Genomic DNA, 16,887 nt, shown 5'->3' with positions numbered 1-16,887 from the left:
TGTTTATATAATTTGCGATTGCATGCACAACATAAATTAATCTGCTGTTATAAGATTGTGATTTTTTTTTTTTTTTTGGTTGCTATGCATAGAAGACTTTATATTGTCAAAGAAAGCTGCAATTGCTTTTCCTTTCTTTCCAAACAGGTGGGATAATGAAAGAATGGGATAAGTGTTGTTCCAAAAAAAGAAAAAGAAAAAAGAATGGGATAAGTGAGAATATTTTGAGGTGGTGGAAGAATAACTATTCATGCACGTCTATTCCAAATCAAAAGCGTTTTCTCAAGGGAAAAAAAGGTTGTTTTGAAAAACCATTACGCAAATCTGTCTGCTTTCTCCAAGTTCACGTACACGAACTAAAAAATTGAAGTAATTAGAGATGGTGCTTTTTGATAAAGGCACAATGATCCAAAATTTAAGAGGCAATCAATCAACATCCATTAAAGGTACTTCCACATATATTATACAAATGTTTCTTTCTACTTCCTCCAAATTCATATATATATAACTATAAACCAAAGAAAGTTGAGGCAAAAGTTTGACCCATGGGTACGTAGGGAATTAAAACTAGTACTGCTAGAGATGGATTGGTATTTGGTGCCTTTTTGATAACGCCAATTAATCAACATCGATCCATTTTAATAATTTATAGGGAGGCAAGTGGCAAGTGTGTATTCCTCATCAAAGTTAACGTATAACCAATAAAGTAAAGTAATTTGAGGCAAAAGTTAGACGCATGGGAAGGGAAAAGGGCCAAGGTAACTATAGCTACAGATTATATATGCTTTTTGAGGCAATCAATCAACATCCATTTATTGATACTTCTTTTCAATCACTACAATCCCCTCCAGCTTTAAACTGTGACCATTGGATTGTTATAATTTATATATATTATTTGTGTTGATTTTCTTTTTTAACAAATTATCATCTCTCTGTAATTTTTTAGGGGCCAAAAAAAAAAAAAAGAAAAAAAAAAATCGGAGACCAAATCACCCCGAAATACTTGTACTCTTTCTGCTTTTTTTATTTTTTATTTTTTTTTATTTTTTTACGTTATATATTTTATGTATTATTTTTAACATGGATGGAAGAATTTTTTACGAAGATAAAAGAAAACACCAAGAAATTGTAATGTTTGGTACAAAATTCCTTTATGGTGTAGAACAAAGTTTGGGTACGAGATATCATGTTACTTGTAATATTTAAGCATTGTCTATTGGAAAGAGACGACGCGGGGAGTCACAGGAAACTTCGCACGTAATTGCAAACAAGAATGAGAAATGGGTCGTACAGAAGTCTTCTCTTCTCCCTTCAGCCTCCACTCAAAACTCACTAGAGAAAATATAGAAAAAAATAAATAAAAAAACTCGAGTGGGTTCATACATTGAATCCGTGTTCATCTGGAAAGGTCAAAACTTAGAATCATCAAAGCTTTTTTTTTTTTTTTTTTTTAGAAAAAGAAAAATTGGACATAATTTATAAGTGTATCGTCCATTTAGTGGTGGAAGATGAAGGGATGGGAGTGGACATTATTCTAGCACATGCTTTTTGCCTTTATCATTTCTTGATCTTTCAAGTCAAAGAAAGCGAAGCTCTAGGTTGTTGGGACTTGGGATTCTTGTTATAGACTTGCGTGAGAAATGAGCTCATCAAATTCTCTTCATTTTAGTTAAAAATAATGAGTACAAACTAGCATGCAGTCGTAACGAGTATAAACGATTATATATCCTCCCCCAGCCATGCATAACAAGTTTTACTCAAATAGTATGTTTGGTTCTAAAATGTGTTTTAAATTAAATCCTGAAAAATATTTGGTTTAGAAGTGCTTTTTTAGAAAATTGTGATTTGAAAACGTAAAAATATTATGTTTTTAAAAATTACATGAAAAAAAAAAATCACAACTATAAAGGTCGAATTATAAATTTTCAAATATTTAGTAAAATTCCACCTTTTTAAATCGTTATTTCTTAAATATTACATTTTAAAACACACGTACCTATCCAAAGTTTGGCTTCTACGTTACAGTCAGGGCCGGCTCAATGGCTAGGCCATTGAGGCGGTTGCCTAGGGCCCCCAGTTATGAAGGCTCAAAATTTTTTTTAATAAGGTCCAAAAAAATTTTTAATAAGGCTTAAATTTTTTTTTTAATTTTATTTTAACTTGATGCATAATTTTTTTTTTTTTTTTTTTAAATAAGGCCCAAAATTTTTTCTCATAACAAGTTTAGGCCTCTAAAATAAGGCCTCAATATAATAAGCCCATTGTAAAATAAGACTAATTAACCCAAAAAGACAAATATGCCACATCAATTTTTTTGGGCAACTAGTTAAAAGTTAAACTTAAAAGTCATGAAACAACAATGAGAATGAAAATAATAATAATATTATTAAAATAAATATTATTTAATTAATATTTAAATATTAAAAAAAATAAGGCCCATCTTCAAACTTTCGCCTAAAGCCCCCAAATACATTGAGCCGGCCCTGGTTACAGTCTATAAGCCATGTTTGTTAAACAACAAGGGAATTTCAACACACTGTTTATAATAAAAAAAAAATTAAAAAGAAAATAATGATTGGTATAGAAAAGTGAAAGTAGTATTGAAAGTAGAAAAAATTTGTTTTGTAGTAATTTTTTTTATTTAAATAGTAGTAAAAAATAAATGATGTGATATAAAAGTGAGAATATTTTAATATTAATTTTTTTTGAAAAAAATATAGTGAGTGTGTAGCAGTAGAGTGTTATTTAAGAAACACTACATAGAAAGCTATTGTAACAAGGAAATTTACAGTACAGAAGAAAAAAAGAAAAAGAAAAAAAAGGTCATAGTTGCGGAGTATTGGAACACGTGGAAATTGTGGGGCAATTAAAATAAGCAATGGAAAACAGCTGTCGGCTATGGCAGTCCACAGGGTTGACTTATTGACGTTGTGTAAACATCCACTATCTCTCTTTCGTTTTCCGAGGAGAAAATGGTGTGGCTATACTAGAATGAGAGGAAGCGTGGGGCTTCTTTCTTTCTTTCTTTCTTTCTCAGTTCACATCCTTTTCTGTTTTGTTTTTTTTTGAAATTTCAACTGGACCACATGACAATGACACTCACACACATGACACATATTGTCTCTCCGTTGATCCATCTTGGACTTATAAATTATGGCACAAATTGAGATGATGATGCTATTTTATCTTCGTCACATAACATACATTTGTACCTAAACTCCAGCAAAGTGATATCAGATATGGATAGCTAGGAATTCCCTACGTCTCGGATTCCAACAAATCTACTTTCTTTCCTCCACAATCGGATAAGGAATTGTAGGAGATTCTATTTGAAGGGATATTGAAATGGATAAAAATTTTAAATCATTTTATTAGCTAGTAATTTAAACACTAAATATAAGAGAGTTTTTTTTTTATATATAAATCTATCTATTTGAGTAGGTTCAGATTGACTTAATTAAGTTTTTTTTTTAGAGCGACTCTTCTATATTTAGTATTAGAAAATTTCTAACCGTCCTTGTAAATTAGTTTTTTAGTTAAATTTAATTACTATGTCTTGTTTTTCCGCTCCGAGTGTAACAATTTTTTAAGTAATATTTTATTATATTTTTTCTTTCTTTTTATTTTTTAAATTTTTTCTCTCATTCTCTATCTTTATGGGAAAAGAAAAAAAAAAAATAATACTGAAAAATAATATCTAATTATAATAGATGGTAAGAATAGATGTTTTATTATAGGGTATAGTGAAAAACTAGGGAAATGTTAGAGAGCTAAATAAATGAACTAAGAAATTTTTTTAAACTGACATGGCTAACCGTGAGTGACAAATAAGGGAGAGGAAATTGCATTTTTTAATTCAAAAACTCATGCCACGTCAGTTTAAAAAATTTTGTTGGGTTCATTTGTTTAACTTCCTAACACTTTTCGAAACTAATAGCTAAAATAAAAAATAAAAAATTATTTGTTGAGTAATTAAAATGAAACCTCTCGCTGAGATGTTATAATGTAACGGCAAAAAAAATAGGTGAGAATCAATTGAAATGGTATATTTAGGACCCACCCACTGTTCTGGTACGTAAGTTTGTAACTGCCACGTTTGGAGACTCCCATTTGACTTGGTCAGAAACCAACGTAGCTAGCACGCATATTTCATCTTATTTAAAGGCCTACCTCCATCCAAACCTCTGCGATAAACACTAGTAGTGAAGCAATGAAGCCACAAAAATTTCATACAGCAGTCATCTTTCTTTTCTTTGTTTTTCTTCTTTGTTCTTTCCTCGCATCTGCTCGTCTCCTATCACCAAAACAAGGTAAGCTATAGCTAGAGGCTAGAGTTTCTTCGATCTCTTTCGTTTTCCTCTCTATGAATTGTACATTCGTATACATTTGGTGAGATTTTTGAGCTTTGGAAATTGTTTACAGGGATCACTCATGCTGCTAATTCATTCACAGATCACTCAGAAGAATTTTCGAATGTAAAATTCCTAATACCCCTCTCTCTCTCTCTCTCTCTCTCTCTAGATCTCTCTCTTCTCTCTTTTCCCTGTTAATAATTGGGTGGTGTATTTGTTAATTTACAGCTGATGGGGTTAGAGGAGTGTCATGGAGATGACGGAGAATGTTTGAAGGGAAGGATGATGGTGGAGGCTCACTTGGATTACATTTATACCCAGCACGTTAAGCCTAAAAAGGCTCCGTAAATGAATATATATATATATATATATATATATATATATATATATATATGCACTACAGCTTCATTAAAGAAGCTGGGTTTGGATATATAAGAAACTAATCCCATGTAACTATTTACATCATAGTACTTATAATATGAGACAAGAAAGTCCGTATTTTATTCTCTGTGTTTCTAAATGTTTAGACTACATTTGCGTGATTGGGAGAAGATTGTAATTACAAATAAGCTGTTCTCTTTGCAATTTTAAGAGAAGACAAAGTACCATTTTCCAATTATTAATGTATTGACGACCAACTTATCACAATCTTAACAAAAAAAAAAAATTATCATTATCTCAATTGATCACGATAATGCATCCATGCCTTGGATTTAGAGAATTGCACGTACAAATTATAGGGAATAATTTTGGTAAATTTCTAATAATTTATTTATATATATATAATTACTGTATAAATTTCTTGATACATTCTGCTGCCGAACCACCCTTTTTGAAGCATGTGAATTCTCTCGACATGACGCACTGACATGCTCCAATTATTGGGCTCTCATTCCCAAGCTCTCACGGAAGTGGAGCACTTTCAACAGTGAAAGATCAACTTCAGCCTCCTGTTTTCAATTAGAAATTATCTCCACATTTTGATTTTTTCCCGACAAAAGAATCTTTTGTTGTCCCAAAGGAGAAAATAATTACGTACTTTAGAATGGCGTTTTCTCCATTCGTTTCTCACCCGATCTATCGTTCATGGGTGAGACCGTGAGAGGAAAGAGGTATTAGAGTATAAATCTAGCTTGAGTTTGAACTTTTGTTCTATAATTTATTTTTATTTTAATCAAATATTCAATATTAGACCTTACTTATTGAAATATAGTTTGAGACTATATATAAGACTCTAAGAGAAAGTATTAATGTATTAATTAAATAATTAAATTCAGCTAATCCAACTTTTTCTCTCCAAAAAACCAAAAACTTAATCTATGAAAACCAGATGGCCGTGGGAGGAGGGAAGCATCTCTATGCCTCACTCCTCCTCCCTTTCCCCTTCTACTTCCTCTCCCCCCACCCCACCCACACCACCCTTTTTTTTTTTACCCCCATTTCCTTTGGTTATCCATCCAAAAGGATTCTCTTCCCCTCAAAATCGCAACCTCAGTCCTTCCACCTTTGCATTGTCGCCACCTTTGCTCGGCCGCGACATCTCATTCCTTTAGATTTGCTTTGAAAATTTTATCTGGTTTTTTTGAGTTAGATATGTCATCCTCAGTCAACACCTCCTCCCAACGCGCTCCACTACTATCATCTTTGGCTTCTCTACTCTTGGTTGCCACTTCTTGCACCCTTGTCACAGCCTCACACGCTTTCACCTCGCCATCTCTGCTATTATTGATTATTGGGTTTTATGTTTTTTCCTTGATTTTTCTGTTTCTATTGTTATTTCCTACACGTGTTCACGTAAGGTTGAAGGGTATTTTGAGGGTCATGCCTCTATTTGCGTGTTATGCCAATGCCTACGCCTTGTCTAACAGCCTTAAATGACGGTCACTTTTTTGGTATTCGTGCCAAGAATCTATAGATTGTGTCATCTATTTGATGCATTCTCTACTAATTTATGTTTACTCTATTTGTTTTAAGGCTTATTGTTGGGTTGTCCAACCCTTCTTTGTTGTTCTTGGAATCTTGGTTGTAGTTCTTCTTTGATGTGTGTGTGTATATATATATATATATATATATATATATATATATATATTTTTTTTCAAAAAAAAAAAAAAAAAAAATTGGGGGGCCATTTGGGGGTGGGAGGCCAAGCCACCCCCTTTGTGCCAAGGGGGTGGCCGAAACCACCTCCAATGGGGTGGCCGAGCCACCCTAGTATCCACTGGGGTGGTTTTGGTGACCCCCTTCGCACCAAGGGGAGGCCGGGCCACCGCCACCCCCAATTTTTTTCTTTCTTTTTTTATTTTTTTTATTTTTATTTTTTTAAATAAGAAATTAATTACATGACACGTGTTGATGTTTGATTGGTGTTGACTTTCGTTAAGTTTTGGACAGAATTTTAACAGATGTACTATTTTCGTCTTTATAAAAATCACAGGTACCTCATATGATACAAATCAAACCCTAGGGGGCAAAAAATAAAGAGTCCAAACCCTATGAGGGATTTTAGTATTTAACCCAAAAAATTATATATATATATTTTCCCTTGTGTTGGAAGGCCATGGCCTACATTGGCCACCCCAACTTTGTCACTGAACTGAAGCCTCACCAAACATGGATTCTCTCAATTCTATGGTTTAGAATATGATGTCATATTACTTAAAATTTTAAATGAAATGACATCATGTCCATGTCATTTAAAATTCTCTCCGCTTCACATTGGTATATTAAAAGTGGCATCAATGGCAAACAACCCGTAACTTCTTCGGATTATACTATAGGAGATAGAAATGAGTAGAGATTTACGGTAGCTTAGGGTCATCCCAGCGTCTGCCATAGCCAATATTTTAAAATTATTATTTTTTAATACATGTCTGACACTAGGCAGCCTTTTGGCTGCCGCATAGCAGCACTCGATAGAAATAGATTAGTAGATTTAAAGGTCTACTAAAACAGATTGATAAGGATTTCATTAAGTTAACAGATTTAAATGTGGGACCCATCAATTGATCTTCAAACAAACCTAATAGCTTCTGCAGTCAATCTGATGGGAGTTTTTCCCAGCACTTTCATCGGTGTGGTAAACACGTCATCAAGTCTGCCCAAAAGACTTCAACACTGGACACTAGCCAAGAGTTCATTGGGTAAGTGAAACTAAACAAGAAAACACCCTCTTTTCCAACCGCAGGATGTGTTTGAAATGGGTTAATATTCCTTGTTATTAAGCACCCCAATTTCTGAAACTTGAGCAGCTTAAAAGAGGGAAATTGCAGGACACACCTGCACGGCCCCACCTGTTTAAGACATATGGGTCTCTCTTAGATCCTGAATTGCATGGGATAAGTTGACCCTACAACTTCCACTCTCAAGACTTCAGAAAATTTTACAAAAATTCGTGTAGCCAATAACATGGATCCTCATCTGTAACTCGGGAAGAAACAAATAGCAGAGTGACCAAACATTCTGGAAATCCAAGGATGCAAATAGATATTCCTTAATGTACATAGTAACTTACATGTTTGATTGGCCAGCTACTTTATCGACAAAAAAACCTTGAAAAAACCTCAGAGGAGGATCATGCATACCTAGAATTTACATCTATAAGGAAATGATAACACAGGCATTGAATTTTTCAAGTTTTTCCTTCTTTTGTAAGGAATTCCTTCAACCTAAGAACCAAAAAAGGGAAAATGCAAAGACCAACATCCAAGAGATAAGAAAGTAAAGAGTAACCGAACACCCATTTAAGATGCCAATTAAGAAGTTTGCGCTCAAAATCGAATATGAAAAATAACATAATATCTATTTTACTTGCCGAAATAACAACATAATCCATTATTTTCCCATGAGATAAGAAACAATATAATTCAAGAAACAAAGCTCAAAATCACACCTGAAAAGAAAAGGAAAAGAGACAAGTTTCATTACTATTTAAATGATACAGAGACCTTCTCCCATTAATGAAATTGAATGGACATGGGTCGAAATGATTTCCTTGTGTTGCTACCATCAGATGCTGGTATCAAGTGAAGAGCCACCCGCTTGAGCAAAATCAGATACAGAAAAATAAAGGAATAACACATCAACCACGTTAGTGAAGAAAGTTCAGGTGCAATGCACTATCTGGCAATTATATCTATTTCTTTCAAACTATGAATTAAATCAAAAAGAAATGACAAAAAAAAAAATGAGAGCAGGAACAACAATTCATCAGCACTCAGCACCATTTTGAGGCACAACAAAATTACCATGCAAGGATCATGCATGTTTAAGCTATGTATATTACACCAGGATTCCCACTGTCAGCTTCTCTACAAATAGAATCTGCCTTAGAGAGTCTCTAACGCCTCAAAGTGTTTATACATCCTTTTCCTGTCAAAAGATGAGAACTACAATCAATCAAACATCAGAATGAACCATTCATTGGAAAGTTCAAACAGTAGTCATGGGAAGCACAAAATGGAGTGACTGAGAGAACCAACAAGATATTTTGACCATTTTACATAAAGAGGATCAGGCCCACCATTTGCACTGGTCTGAAGTGAAAAGATCAAACTATCAATCCGTCACATCCTTCGACCAATTAGAAACAAAATAAAAGGGAGACAACAATGGGTCTGATCCTTCACAATGTCAGCACATGATATCTTGGATGTTATACTTGATGACATCCTTTCAGTCCATCCTTATTGAACACTGAGCCTTACCATTTTGATACCTCTAGCCAGTCCCAAGTCATGAATTGAACTTTCTGACATACAATTTGCATGCACAACAGGACCCTTGGCAGCACTGTCATTTGAAGTTCCTATCTCATCATCCCTAGATGGGATAGTCACGTAGGCTGCCCCTTTGAACATCCACTCACCCCTTTCTTGACTGTAAAAATCTTCAAAAACCTCCCCACACAAAATACATGCACATTGACTCTCATCTGCAGGAACCATCGGCTCACTCTTGACCATTGTCTTACTAGACTCGTCAGCCACACCAGCAGACACAACCCCAGATGTAAGTCCTGGCTTCCCAGCAACCCAGTCACTTGAGTTTGCATACCATCTCCTTGATCCACTAATTAAACCAATAGGTTCAGGTTTTCTAAGAGCATGCCACTCCAAGTGTCTATCAAGATGCTCTTGAAGCTGAAGTCGAAGACCACAAACACTGCACTGATGTGGAAGGTCATCAAATAGTGCGCTGATCACAGATGGATGAAATTCTCGGATGACATCTGGCTTAAACTTGAAACCTATGAGGTTTTCTATTTCCACTGCGGCAGATTGAGGTAACGCAACAGAGCTTTCATTGGAAGGTACTGGAAAAGATACCTCATCCCTAGTAATTGAAACAGGGGTGTCTGAGTAATCGGGTACCGAAGAAACTGATACAGAGCTAGTGGTAGTAATGCCCAGGCTCTTGTTTTGCGATTTATTCGGGGTATGAGTTGGCACAGGAGTTGGTGGCTCAGTCTTTGATGCTGATATCAAACCCTTTGCAACTAATGAGCTCAAAAGGTTTGAAATTGGATTTGAGGCATCCTTCATGGCACTTGAGGTTTGTGTGGATGCACTACCTGCAAGAGATGAAGGTGGTGGACCAGGTGGCAGAGGTGGTTCTACCTTTCCTTGAGATAGATTTGCCGGAGCTGGTGAGTTATTATGGGAAGAACTTAATGAAGTTGTAGACACAATACTGGGCCCTGAGGATGTAAACTGCGTCGGCGGAGGCCCACTTGGCAGGGGAGGCTGAATACCTGACTGTGATGGAACTTGCCCCATGCCCTGGACACTCAGATTAGGTAGGCTAGCTGTAATTGAATTGTTAGATAAAATTCCACTCTTCATAACAGCAGCCAACAAACTAGATGTACTTGATTGTCCTGAAGATTCTGCAGGAAGAGTATCTGAATGGTCTGATGCAGAATTCCCCATTGTTGAGGGAGTTACAAAATTTGAGACAGGAGGCAGGATAGACTTTAGAATCTCACCAGATGGTTGAGCCTGTGCAGAGTCAGTTTGTGGCAGATCATGGTGCCTTGGCTGAAAAGAAGGCACTGAAGGAGATGAAGCTCGTACACCCCGAGGCTGTAACTTTTGCAAGAGTCCCAGCTGAATGATAGGAGGCTCGAGAGGTGAGGATTCCTGAGTATATTGGTTGAGGGGCCCTACATTCAACTGCCCCAAAAATTGTGAAGACTTTAAATCAGGCCGAGGCAGTGACTGAGTCTGTGGATGGTCCTGCTCAGTCAAACTTTGTGATTGATGATGGGAAGGTTGCACTGTTAACGAAGGTGACGAAGGATACTGGCGCATGGGTGACTGTGCAGATGGTGATGCTGCTCCCAGAGACTGAAACCGTTGCTGCCCTACAGATCCAGAGGACCCCGATACAGCAGTTGTTACACCCCCCAAACCTGATGCTCCAGTATGTGATGGCCGCATCGGCAGTCGACCTCCCATCCTTGATAGTGAAGAAGCTACACTTGCCGATGACCCACTGAGAGTGGTGGCATAGGCTTCTGAATGGCTTGAATTACGGATCACCCCATCAATGGAATGTGATTCTTGCAATGGCCAAGATGATGACATCCGGTGCCCAAAAGGAGTTAACTCTTTCTGGTCGTTGTATAGCAAATTGCCGGAAGCTTCCTTATTGACCTTTGACCCAACATCAGCTAAACTATGTGGTTTTCGAAGGTGGTATTCGAACCCCTGCACATGGCAAATTATTAGTCATAACTCACGTCATAGATGGTTCCAAGTTTGGCATCTTTGTAGAGAACAACATATGTCAAAATTTTATAACTGACAGATCTTTCTTCCTCTGCCAAGATAGCTAGACAGGGACTTGGGTCAGCCCTAATTGGTGATATGACTATGGCTGTGAAGTACTTGTACAAATCCTTGAGGGCGGAAGACAAAAGAAGGTTAACAAATATAAGGTCAGATTCCCATTACATTATATCCTCACTCCAAGATGAGGGGTCCAATCACGTAGACATTAGATATGGTTTCTGAAAGTTCCTGCCCCTTTTTCAGTTATGACCCATGGCTTCAAACAGAAATCAAAAGATTCAAATCATGGCACATACTTCTATTGAAACTTTTTCCTTAAAAAAAAATTTCTTTCAAACAGCAACTTATAAACTTGGATCATTTTTTTTTTTGATAAGTAACTTATAAACTTGGATCATGGCATTTGAAATATGTTTTTAACAAGGCTAAACGGTGTGCCGTGGTTATATACAACAAAAGTAATAACTTGAGCAAAAGTATTAAAATACTCAAGAATCCACAGAGTTGCCCACACATAAATAAGCAAATGATGCACCAGCCTTCACTAAAGATGCAGTTTGCACATGGAACAGGTCATTCACCTATGGTCAGTTGACCCCAGATAAAGTTGTCGTCCTCGACATCCAAGGTATTTGAGAAAAAATAAAAACAAACATAGAAGTCAATACGAGTTCCACTTAATATTTTAAGTGAAAACCCAAGCATCAAAATTATAGTGCATGCAATCAAATAATAGCCAAGTGGCAGATAATGTTTTAAAAAATAAAAATAAAATGAAGTAACAGATTGTACCCTCAACAGAAAATACTCTACACACAAGTGCTGTTAAGGGGTATTAATCTGAAAAAAAAAAATAATAATAAAATAAAGGGTTCTGCTAGCAAGCTGATACTATAAAAGGATTCAAAGAAGGAATTCTTTGCAAAGAAACTGCAAATAAAATATTTGCATCCAACTAATAAGAGTAAATTATTGCTTTTAAGTTTTTACTTTTTCCCTTCTTTTTTTTTTTTTGGTTTCCTTTTGACCTGAGATCACTTCTCAAATAAAAGCATCAATAAGCTGAATCAAAACTCATTTTTCAAAGTCCCAATCTTCCTAACTCACCAACTTTTCTGAATCATCAGTAGTCCAATGATCTTTGCTTGAGTCATTAGAGACATTGGATGCATGCTGATCCGTTAATCTGGAGTTCATATCATCCCACATGAACTCCTCTTCCTCAGAATTCTTCCAGCTACTAGACATCGCACTGCCACTCCTATTTGCAATACTCTGTGTTGGCTTTAGATGTGCATCAGCATATGCAGGTTTGGGTGCTCGGTAATTTGGAAATCCATGTTTGATATTGAAACCATTCTTTTGGCTAGATATTGTCTCTGCAACACTGCCTCCAGTTCCATACGAAGGTTTGTCATGTCCTTGCTCAATTCTCCCACCAGTTCTTCCAGCTCCCGAGCCTGAATTCCTTGAAAGATCAGAACCATATTCATAGTCTCCATATGGAGAACCAATATTCTTCTCATGAACAGATTCACTAGGTGCCTCTCTAATCGGACGCTGAAATTACAACAACCAAAAAACCTTATAACATCAAAATGTGACCCTTAAATTTCAGATGCAGCAGGCAATACTCAAAATAAACAATATCTAGCATAACATCAATACAGCAGGTGAAGGCTAGATATATAGGTCCTTTAACACCTTCCCCTCAACAATTGAACATTGCGTTACAGTGACTAAATCCATGCATAGGAAAATCTTGGAAGCATTACAATAATCAACTCAAAAGTTTAAACTTAAAACATGATTGCACATACCTTGCTGGACTGCTGAAGGCGCTGCTGCCTTTCTAAATACTTAGGATTAACATGAATGCTATGCGGTGGGCGTTGAGACTGAGAATCTGGTTTAGCTGTTGTTGTAGCTGCCGAAGATGAACCATTGATGATGGGAGTGAAGCCAAGTTCTTTCTCAATCATCTGAAGTGCCTGAAGAGGGAAGACTCCTTTCCAAGTTCCAAAAAGATGCCGCATACTTGAATGAACAGAAGGGTCTACTTGCCTATATGCCTTGCAGAAAACCTAGAAGTGCATAAAACAATCGGCAACTACCAAGTAATAAATACTAAAAGATCAAGCATAAAATCTTGCATCTGAAAGACAAAACTGTTTATTATTGGATGGGAGGCGGGCCATAATTAATGGATGAATGCATTAAAAAAGCAAGGACAGCTATAACTCTTTTCCTGTAAATATACAATTCACATTGATAAAGTCCAGCACTGAAATTTCACAACATAAAAATTGTCAAAAATTCTTTGTTTCTTTTTTCACAAGTGCCTAAATACATTAGTAAACATAGTACACAAAAAGCATTCATTATGATAAGCATAATACCTAAACACTCATGTTTTAAACCAGAAAGACCTCCATTGAGAGAGGTTACACAAAAATAAATATCTAACCTCATGTAGTCTAGCAGCAAAGTATTTTATGTAATCCCCACCAATATTCTTTACGATACTGTCTAAAAGATAGAGCGACGGCAACTTTTGCTCATTAGGAACCTGCAAGTTTAAACTTATGATTAGTTATAATATACTGAAATTTTCTTCAAACAAATAAGAGACTAAAATAACTGTGGGCCTAAAGCCCCAAAAAAAAAAAAAAGAAGGAAAGAAGCTTGAAACCTCTGACTATTTGAATCCATTAAAGCCAAGTGAAAACTAGATCAACAAACAACACAGAGCAGATATACCACACCCTCATACCCATTGTTCCCCAAGGCCACCAGGGCAGCTAAAATGGAAATTCTCAACACTTATATATCAATAAAATTAGACATAGAGTTTACGAGGTTTGACAATGAGGTCATTAAGAGCAACTAAACGAACACCAAACCCCTCAAATTTCTCCAAAAACCAGGATCACAAATTGCTACCCTTACTAGACACCAATTTAAGTGCAATGATTTCCCAAAACCAAATCTTGTGAAATATCCCAACTATATAGCCTGTCCATACAGATCTACCATGTCAACAATTTTTTGATAAATAAACGAAATATCATTAAAAACGTAAGGCACCCCGATGTTCACAGGGAGTATACAAGAGAAGCAACATAGGAATTAGTAGCAAAAAGAACAAGAAACTTGAGCTCCTTTTACTTAGAAAATAATTCTTATCCCTCCTGCTAAAGCAATTTTTCAGTCTCACTTTTACTTGGAACTAACTTCATCTGAGATGTGTTTTGATGCTTTCTCCTTCATTCTGTACTTAACAAAGAATTAGGCATCCCATTTTAGTTTCCTAATCATAAGGGACTTCCAGCTCCTTTGTGTAATATTAAAAAGTACCCCTACAACCCATCTTTTGCCACTCCCACATAATGTGGTATCTAAAGCAACATCCCCACAGCAGACTCTGTACTTGAACATATAGTTTAAGCTGCAGCATGGGTTTTCTCACCTTTTTTTTTTTTTTGTTGGGGGGGAGAAGGATGGTAGAAACTCAAAAGAAGGAATTAAATTTAAGAACGTTATAAGATGTTGACTTCTGTACTAATTCACCAAATGCAAAGCAATTGGTTTACTTCATCACTTATCATGAGAACTAGTATATCTTAGGCTTGACCATGACTGCTGCAAGTAGATTCAACATTGCCTCAATCTTTGAATTAACAGGATAAAATATTATATGAAATGCCCATCAACTCAAGTAGATCTTCATCAAAAGAATGACAATGTCTTATTTTATCGTTTTTACACCACTATCCTTATTTACCTTAACAAAATTGCTGTAGATCAAAGAACTAATGCTAACCCAAGAGTGATGTATAACTGAGCATAATTGCATCTGTGACAAATTAAATCTCTCTCAGGGTACATAACATCATAATTCAATAGAACGACTAAATCCATTGGGTATATAGTTCCATAATCAGGACAAGGAACACAACCAACATTTAAGTAAAACCAAGACCTAAAATATTATAAAATTGCTGGTCAGCTGCTTTGTTCCATTGCCGTGGAGGAATACTGCAACATTCTTGGATAAAGGAATCATAAAATAAAATGACAAAATGCTACGTAGCATTACGTGCAAAACTCATACAAGGACGGAAAAAACGATTTGGTCCCAAACCAGGTACAAGTCATATTCAACAATAACCATGTTTGCGCAGAATGTTGGCCCTATTTGTATGCACTTTTATTGAAAAGGTTCCTGTAAAGCTGCTCATTATACACACTAATCTGATGCACGTATCAGATGCCCCAACATGAGGCCATTAATTTAACAGAGCCAGCACATTACACAACAGGTGGAATTGAAGAAAATTATATGGATACAACTTGCAATGCCCTTTACACAGTTAATTGCAGCCCAAAGCTTCACTGAAACAACGAAACCATACACCACTCTCATCTCTTTCACTCCTTATAACTGATAAATACACGTAATATGGATGACCACCATTAATATTACCTAGCGCACTGGATAGAAAGCTTAGAAATTCACATCAACACCATTCATATAAATAAATAAATGAAAAAAGCTGCGAGACAGATTAAATTGTTTCGTAGAGCACCCACGGCTCTGTGAGCAACATAAACATTCCACATGGCACATCCAAGACAAGCACTTTCTCCACGACGCACTGGGCTATTACTTCAAAACGATAAGCATTCCATTAAACCCAACTTGCCCTTACAATATATTTATCTCTTCTTTTCACTAAAACAGTATTCTACCTATATATATTACTATGAAGTTTTTCTCTTCTCGTTCTATCCCAAAATTCCTTACAATTCAATTCAAACAACAAATTGGCGCCATAACCAAAAGAATGGTAAAAAAACTTGGGTTCACCTCGAGAATGTTGGCACAGACAGTGGCGGCAATCGCCTTCGCTGCAACGAGGTTCTCACCGGCGATTATAGTCAAGTTAGTGATAATCGGCTTTGAATTGAACGTGAGCTCAGCTAGCGCGGTCTGATACTGGGTCACTAGCTCCTGATGCTGCGGCGGCTGTGGCTGATATCCCCCCCGGTCACTCCTCTCCGAATCCCTATCGCTCGCTCGGAACCTCACCGGATGCACAACCACTGGTCTCACAAAAGGCCGGCCGATCGGGTTCGGGTTCGGACCACGGTCGAGCTCTTCGGTTAATCGCGGCTTCTTCAAGCCCGGTTCTCTCGATCTATCGAAGGATCTACGTGAGCTCTCCATTTCCATTACCATACGATACAAAAGTCAGAACCCTAACCCTAATCCTAATCCTAATCCCCTATTTATATCATCATTACAAAATACCAAAAAACAATTTCAACATCCAATAAATTTCTTGCTCCCAACAAGGAGTCAAAACATTGATTGAAAAAACCTAGCGCTAAATTGTACAAAGCCAGAACAAGAAACAAAACAAAAAACCTAATTCCGATACATGCACAGGAATTTGTGGAAGAAATTAATTGATTGGAGATTGGGATTAGGGCAAGGGTTTGATAGGGAAGATGAGAAACGGTTAGAGAGAGAGCAGAGTAAGATAAGAGAGACTGAAAAGCTCGGCTGGGAGTAGGAGCTGAAGTTCATGAATCGAGGAAAAGAGGGGCAAGCGGGCACTCTCTTTTTTTTATTGTAATAATTGGCGAGGTGGTATATGTAGCTTTCGATGTCTGGGACCGTCAAAGAGGCGAAAGAGATGGGTTGTGGGCTCGTTCAGTTGTATGTAGAACAAGTTTAG

At 36.5% G+C, this 16,887-nt stretch overlaps 2 protein-coding genes across 2 annotated transcripts; one reads left to right on the top strand and one right to left on the bottom strand.

The window, feature by feature from the left end:
• The first annotated feature begins 4,181 nt into the window (after positions 1-4,181).
• On the top strand, positions 4,182-4,858 carry LOC132162097 (putative phytosulfokines 6). Its single transcript, XM_059572346.1, has 3 exons — positions 4,182-4,310; positions 4,423-4,475; positions 4,581-4,858. Exons 1-3 carry the CDS (start codon positions 4,211-4,213, stop codon positions 4,698-4,700), a joined length of 273 nt encoding a protein of 90 aa, XP_059428329.1. The 5' UTR covers positions 4,182-4,210; the 3' UTR covers positions 4,701-4,858.
• A 3,274-nt stretch (positions 4,859-8,132) lies between these two features.
• On the bottom strand, positions 8,133-16,805 carry LOC132191372 (polyadenylation and cleavage factor homolog 4). The gene is made up of 6 exons (XM_059606340.1): positions 16,014-16,805; positions 13,611-13,712; positions 12,964-13,227; positions 12,251-12,703; positions 9,056-11,059; positions 8,133-8,720 (listed from the first exon to the last, which is right to left on the bottom strand). The coding sequence occupies exons 1-6, from the start codon at positions 16,383-16,385 to the stop codon at positions 8,706-8,708; spliced, it is 3,210 nt and encodes a 1,069-aa protein (XP_059462323.1). The 5' UTR covers positions 16,386-16,805; the 3' UTR covers positions 8,133-8,705.
• Between the last annotated feature and the right edge of the window lie 82 nt (positions 16,806-16,887).

Source organism: Corylus avellana, chromosome ca9 (assembly GCF_901000735.1).
Source record: "Corylus avellana chromosome ca9, CavTom2PMs-1.0".
Classification (NCBI taxonomy): domain Eukaryota; kingdom Viridiplantae; phylum Streptophyta; class Magnoliopsida; order Fagales; family Betulaceae; genus Corylus; species Corylus avellana.
The sequence above is the reverse complement of the archived record's forward strand: the minus strand, read 5'-3'. Positions and strand labels throughout refer to the sequence as shown.

Coding starts and splice junctions, on each gene's coding strand:
- LOC132162097 (XM_059572346.1), top strand. CDS start 4,211: ATGAAGCCACAAAAATTTCATACAGCAGTCATCTTTCTTTTCTTTGTT. Junction 4,311..4,422: donor TCTCCTATCACCAAAACAAG/GTAAGCTATAGC, acceptor AATTGTTTACAG/GGATCACTCATGCTGCTAAT. Junction 4,476..4,580: donor ACTCAGAAGAATTTTCGAAT/GTAAAATTCCTA, acceptor GTTAATTTACAG/CTGATGGGGTTAGAGGAGTG.
- LOC132191372 (XM_059606340.1), bottom strand. CDS start 16,385: ATGGTAATGGAAATGGAGAGCTCACGTAGATCCTTCGATAGATCGAGA. Junction 13,713..16,013: donor TCTGTGCCAACATTCTCGAG/GTGAACCCAAGT, acceptor TTAAACTTGCAG/GTTCCTAATGAGCAAAAGTT. Junction 13,228..13,610: donor TTGCTGCTAGACTACATGAG/GTTAGATATTTA, acceptor ATGCACTTCTAG/GTTTTCTGCAAGGCATATAG.